This window comes from Penaeus monodon, chromosome 10 (genome assembly GCF_015228065.2).
Source record: "Penaeus monodon isolate SGIC_2016 chromosome 10, NSTDA_Pmon_1, whole genome shotgun sequence".
NCBI classification, from domain to species: domain Eukaryota; kingdom Metazoa; phylum Arthropoda; class Malacostraca; order Decapoda; family Penaeidae; genus Penaeus; species Penaeus monodon.
Window position 1 is genome coordinate 12,651,832 of NC_051395.1, and position 6,525 is coordinate 12,658,356.

At 41.4% G+C, this 6,525-nt stretch overlaps 1 protein-coding gene across 1 annotated transcript in view; it reads right to left on the minus strand.

Moving 5' to 3' along the window:
- Positions 1-475: 475 nt before the first annotated feature.
- Positions 476-6,525, minus strand: part of LOC119577843 — a 113,238-nt gene continuing 107,188 nt past the window's right edge. The window contains exon 9 of the mRNA XM_037925442.1: positions 476-505. Within this exon, the coding sequence (XP_037781370.1) occupies positions 491-505 (15 nt within the window). The 3' untranslated portion in view covers positions 476-490. The remainder of the gene's footprint in view (positions 506-6,525) is intronic.

The window sequence follows — 6,525 nt, forward strand, 5'->3', positions numbered from 1 at the left end:
ACGAGGTTTTGAAAGAAATTTGAGTCAATATAATTTTATTTTATTTTTATTGTAATGTAACTAAATAACAAACTCAATATATTTTACTACCATGCGCGTTACATTCATCTGCGCGATTGTGATAAAAACAAAAAAAAAAATAGAAAACTTTGTATCAACAATATAATACTAACAGTAGAACGTGCTAGATGTACATCTCTTATGCGCTGCAGCTGCTTTTAAATACATAAACCTTAACTTACGAGAGAGAGACATGAAAAAATGTTTTTTAAACCGGAGTTCCTCCCGTTGATTGCAGAGGGAAATAAAGGACAAGTTGATCCAAGCTTCCCTCTAAGGCTTTTCTCTAAGACCCTTTGGGATTTCCAGGACAAATTAGCCACATAACATATCTGATATAATGAGGTACATCATCAGTCATCCAATAATCCGAGAGGTCAGCTTCGAAGCGGGTCTTCACCGTCGTCTTGAAGTGCGAGTCGATTTTTATTTACATAGTCACCACCTGGAAAAAATTTTGTTCATACATATAAGTCAAATACTATAAGTAAGCATATATGCATGGAAAAACCACAGCACGCACACAATGCTACACACATCCCAAAATTGTAAACAACACACACTTATATACAAAAATATAATATATAAAAAGTAAAAAATAATATAATATAAAATAAATAAATAGATAAATAAATAAAAAAAAAATAAAATAAAAAAAATAAATAATATATATATATATTAAAATTATTTAAAAAAATATATATATATATAATTATATATATATATTATATATATAATATTCAGTGCCCCTTCCACAAAAGTCCTTTTTGCACCATTTTCACCATGACAACCATTCACCCCATTTCCTGATTAAAGGCCATTTCAATAGATGTCTGCCCTAAAACAAGGGAAAAACCTTAGGGTGGTTTCCCCTTTTTCCTTCCCTGACACACACACACACACACATATATAAAAGTTTGTGTGTGTATACACACACACACAACCCCGCACAACACACACCAGACAATATATATATATTATAATATATATTATATATAATATATATTAATAATTTTAATATATATATTATACATAATTTAAAAGATTAAAATAAATTAACATATATACATTTAGCTATTTATTTATTATATATATGCATAATTTTTTTGCGTGTATATAATTTTTACACACACACACACAAACACACACATATATATAAATAATATATATATGTATATATAATATATATATAATATTATATATAATATATACATATATTAATTTGTTAATATTAAGTATGTAACATAATATATATATATTATATAAAAATTAATAATATAATATATATATATAATAATGTATATAATATATATTTATATTATATATATTCATTCTACTATCATCTATTTCTTTATCTATAAAATATATATATATATATATATTATATATTATTATATATATAAATATGTGTGGGTGGGTGTGGGGTGTGTGTGTGTGGTGTGTGTTGTGGTGTGGGTATGTGGTGTTGGGGTGTGTGGTAAAATAATACACCAAATACATATGCATTATAAAGTGAATAAATAGATAAATGTCTTAAAAATGTGAAAAAGGGATGAAAGAGAAGAATATTTACAATATATATAATATATATAATATAATTATATATTATATATATATATATGTTATATATATATATATATATAATATATATAATAATATATATATAATATATATATAAAAAATATATATAATATAATATATATATATAAAAATTTTATATATATATAATAAAAATTAAAATTTTATTATATATAGACTTTTTATTTTTCACTTATTAATGATGTATTTGCGTGTATATTATGTACACACACCACAAACATACATATATTATTATATAATATATAATTATTTAATATATAATATAATATATATATAATATATATATGAATATATATTATATATAAATATATATAATAATATATATATTATATTATATATTATATATATATATATATATAATTTTATATGTATGTGTATGTGTTGTGAAATAATATATACGCAAATACAATGTAAATAAGTGAATAAATAGAAAAAGTACTCAAAATAAGTATTTTGAGAAGACGAAATCGAAACGGTCAAAACATCTCATTATTGAAGATATTCTTTCCCTTTCATCCCTTTTTCTAATTTGTCAATATGAATACGGTTTACTTATATGCATATATAAGAAATTAGAAGGAAGGAAAAAGAAAGACAAATAGACGAGGAAGAAAGAGGAGGGTTTACTTTATATGAATATTACAAATAGTATGAATGTACTGCATCCCCCACACACAGTAATATGACCACACACATATATGTGTGTGTGTATGTAGTAGTTTATATATATTATATAATATTATAAAAATATTAATAATTTTATATAATATATATATATATATATAATATATATTCAGAAACAATTTTTATAGACTTACTTCAGTTTAAAACAGTGTCACTGAGGGGAGAGAACCTCGTGTGGTCACCCGCACGTGTACCGGTCGACCCTTGCACTCAGCCGCCGCACCATCAGATCGCCCGGGGCTCGAATTAAAGCAAAACATTTTTAAACTATGATATGTATCTGTCATATGGGTTATCTGCTCAAGATTGTTACTCACTTCCAAACGAAAATTTACTGTCTTATATACTCTTTTCCATCCCTGCTCTATTGGAGTTATACTTTAATTCAGTGGAATATTGTAAAATTTGGAATTACCTGATAAATGGCGTCGCCAGAAATCCTCTCATTATTGAGGAACCATTCCCGAGTGACGTTGTGGCCCTGCGAGCGGCAAGGCAACGTCACGGAGTCCCCTACATGGCCCATGGCCGCGGGGGAGTGTTGGTAGATGCGAGGCAGAGCGTTAACGAGGGCGCCCAGGCGGCACGTGGGGCCTTCCTCCAGTGCCTCGCTTTCGTCGCCTGTTCTCGTACCATGGGATATACTTATTATTTCTACTGTAGCGTTCGCACCTTTATCTACATTCTGTAGTAGGGATATTGCATAGGTATTGTTAATTGTTCATTAACAGTAAAGTGGACTTACCTACGATAACTACAGTAAAAAGACGAGAGTAAGACTTCTGACTCCGTGGTGCTCTCACTTCCAACTTGTATGTCGCCTTTATAAGGATTTGAAAAAATAAGTTTAATGTATAGGCAATTGCATATTTTCAAGTATGGTTAGGATGATTCTATTTTTGATTCTAACAGACCTGGTGTTGGTCGGAGATGCAATCCAAATAGACGACGGAGGAGATTTGCAGGACGGAGGCGGACGTGGACGCCGTTGAGGACAGCTCCTCCAAACCCAGCATGTTGGTCGCCTCTTCCAGAAGCTCTTGGGGCGTGGAACCTACCTCGACCTGGGCACCCTATATTAGTATTACCAAACTCGTTATTTCCCCTTTATCTTAGTATGAAAATAGAATTAAAAGTCAACCATATGCTCATACACACACATATATATGTATATATATTCTATTTATTATTATTATTATTTATTTTTATGGAAATTATATACTACGAGAATGACACTGTAGGTCTAATTTTCAGGTCTGCGAATTTATGTGTTTTTGACACTCCGGTGCAGTGCACGCCGTCCTTGTACCAAGTGGGGACAGAGCCTGTGGGGCGACAACCTCACACTGAAGGCGAGCGTCCTGACTACGCCGAACACCCGCCACCCGCGGTGAGCACCTCGCTCGTCCACAGCACTTCGTCCCTCTCTTCCTCGTGCACCCCTCGCTTCTCTCTGTAGGTAATTATCGACGAAACATTTTTTTGATTTCATAGCAGTAGTTACAAAATGTTTTTTTTTCTTTTATGTGGGATCCATAAGAATTACAGAACAAAACATATATATGAATATATAACTTACTTGCTTCTGTTTCAAAGGCGACTGATCAAAGATCTGAAAAAAGAAGGAAAAAATTGTCCGTCAACAATATTTGGTCATGATTCTATTACATGCAAAAATTCTCGAATGCGTCCTCGCAAAAAAAACGGAAAATATTTTAATTGAAAATAGCGATGCATCGTATTTCCCCAGTTGTTGGTGAGAGGCAATATCACGAAAATCCCTGTGATCGGTAAAACCCGAAAAGTTTCAAATGCCCTGTTATAATTAAAGGCTAAGCATGTATTTGATGCCTAAAAAAAACTAAAAACAGTAAACATCATGTAAAGTTCATCTTTGGCACTGCGTCCTTCTCATGGTTCACTGGAAAGCTCGCGGGGGGCGGCATAGTTCCCTGTGATTGGTCGCCTCACCGAACATTGCCTTCCTAGATACTGGGTCAAAGGGGGGCGGTCCCGGGTTTCACCCTGATTGGCCTTCTCCGGGGGAACGGCCGTCGGAAAAAGCGGGGCGCCGCGAGGAAAGCCTCACCGCATTGAACCACGCCTGCGACTGCACGTAAGTCGGAGGATTTAGCCGCCGTTGCTGCCCCTTTGAAAAATGGTGGGGGGGATATGCACCCCGAACGACCAGGGCGTGGGATGCCCCCCAAGGAGATGGTAAAAGCATTGGGGCTGTCGGAAGGTCTACCTCCCAAAGTCGCACCGGATGAGTCGTGCCTGCCCGGACGCCCCGGATGAGCGTCGCCTGCCCAGGACGGCCGGATGATCTGCCTGCCCAGGACGCCCCGGAGAGTCGTCGCCTGGCAGGACGCCCCGGGATGAGTCGTCGCCTGCCCGGGGACCCCCGGGATGAGTCGTCGCTTGCCCGGGGAACGCGCCGGATGAGTCGTCGCCTGCCCGGGCGCCCCGGGATGAGTCTTTTCCCGGCCCAGGACGCGCCGGAGAGTCGTCCCCGCCCGGGGGGGACGCGCCGGATGAGTCGTCGCCTGCGCAGGACGCCCCGGAGGAGCCGCCTGCGCGGGAAAGAATTTCCCTCCCCAGGAACGCAGGGAAAATTGCCCCGCCAGAGACACGCAGGACAAGCAACTGGTGGGTGCGGGACGTGTGCCCGAAAAACCCCATTGGCGGGGATGCCCCCGGGGAAATGGGGGGAAAATCGTACCACGGATGATTACCTCCGAGGACGCCAGGGGGAGAAAAGGGTGGGTGCGAGACATGCACCCAAACGCCATTTGGAGTGGGGTGGCCCCCCAAAGGGTTTGGTGGGGAACGGACTGCCGGAGGAGCTGCCGCCGAGGAATGCCGGAGGAGCTGCCCGCCGGGACATGCCGGAAGAGCTACCTGCCGAGGGCATGCCGGAGGAGGCCCGCCCAGGACTTGCCGGGGAGTGCCTGCCGAGGACACCCCCGGGGGAGTGCCTGCGAGGACCCCGGGGGGCACCCGCCGAGGACCCGTTTTGGGGGATGCCGCCGGGAGACCCCGGGGGAGCCCCCGCCGAGGACCCCCTGGAGGAGTGCCCCCGAGGACACGCCGGAGGGCTGCCCGCCGAGGAACGCCCCGGGGGAGCTGCCTGCCGAGGACCGCCGGAGGACTGCCTGCCCAGGACACGCCCGGGGGAGCTGCCTGCGAGGACACGCCGGGGAGCTGCCTGCCGAGGACACCCCCGGGGGAGTCTGCCCAGGACACGCCCAGGAGCTGCCTGCCCAGGAACCCCCCGGGGGAACTGCCTGCCCAGGACACCCCCCAGGAGTGCCGCCGAGGGCACCCGGAGGAGCTGCCTGCCGGGAACCCCCCGGGGAAATACCGGGATAGGGGACTGGTGGGGGGGCGACGGTGCACCAAGCCCCCGAAGAGGACCCTGAACGCGGGGGAGTGCGGGTGACGGGAAAGGGAAGGTCCAGGAGCTCATTCACCAGAGGAAACCGACAGTGGCCAGGGTAGAAGGAGCCAGAACATCGGTGCCCAAGATGTTGAGATAATACCCCCTCCGGATGCTTATCTTAAAAAGATGGGGCGAATGTCAAATTCATCTTGGGGATGCTGTCCTTTATGAGGTTCACTGGGGCCGCGGGGGCGGAGTAGCTTTTGCCGTGATTGGTCGCCTCACCCAAAATACATGGCCTTCCTCATGTTACTCGGAAAGTGGGCGGTCCCAGGTCACCCCTGGATTGGCCCTTTCCCCCGGGGGGGGGAGAGGATTTCGTTGGGAAAAACCGGGGGCGGCCCCTAAAAGGGCACCGCAAAAAATTCATAGGTCCCCTGATTTGACTTGTGTCTTTTCCGCCATGTGACCCCACCTGCTGCTGGATCTCTCTCACTCCCACGCTCCTGTTTGTAATTTTTTGCTAGTTGTGTATGTAAGGGCCGGTAAAGTAAACCTTTTTGTATGTTTTCCCCTGGGGTTTTTCCGTTTACCTTGACCTTTTTGATTTTATATCTTTTTATAAGTCGAACCCCGAAATAAGTTACATAGTTTCTTAATAACTAATCATCTGAAATCAAAATTTAAGAAATCTTTAGTGAAAAACTGTACTTGGTACTTTTAGCTAAAATCAAAAATTTGAACAAAAAATTTTTTTTTTTAAGGAAAAATTCAAAAAAACTTTTTACAAAAATTTTTTT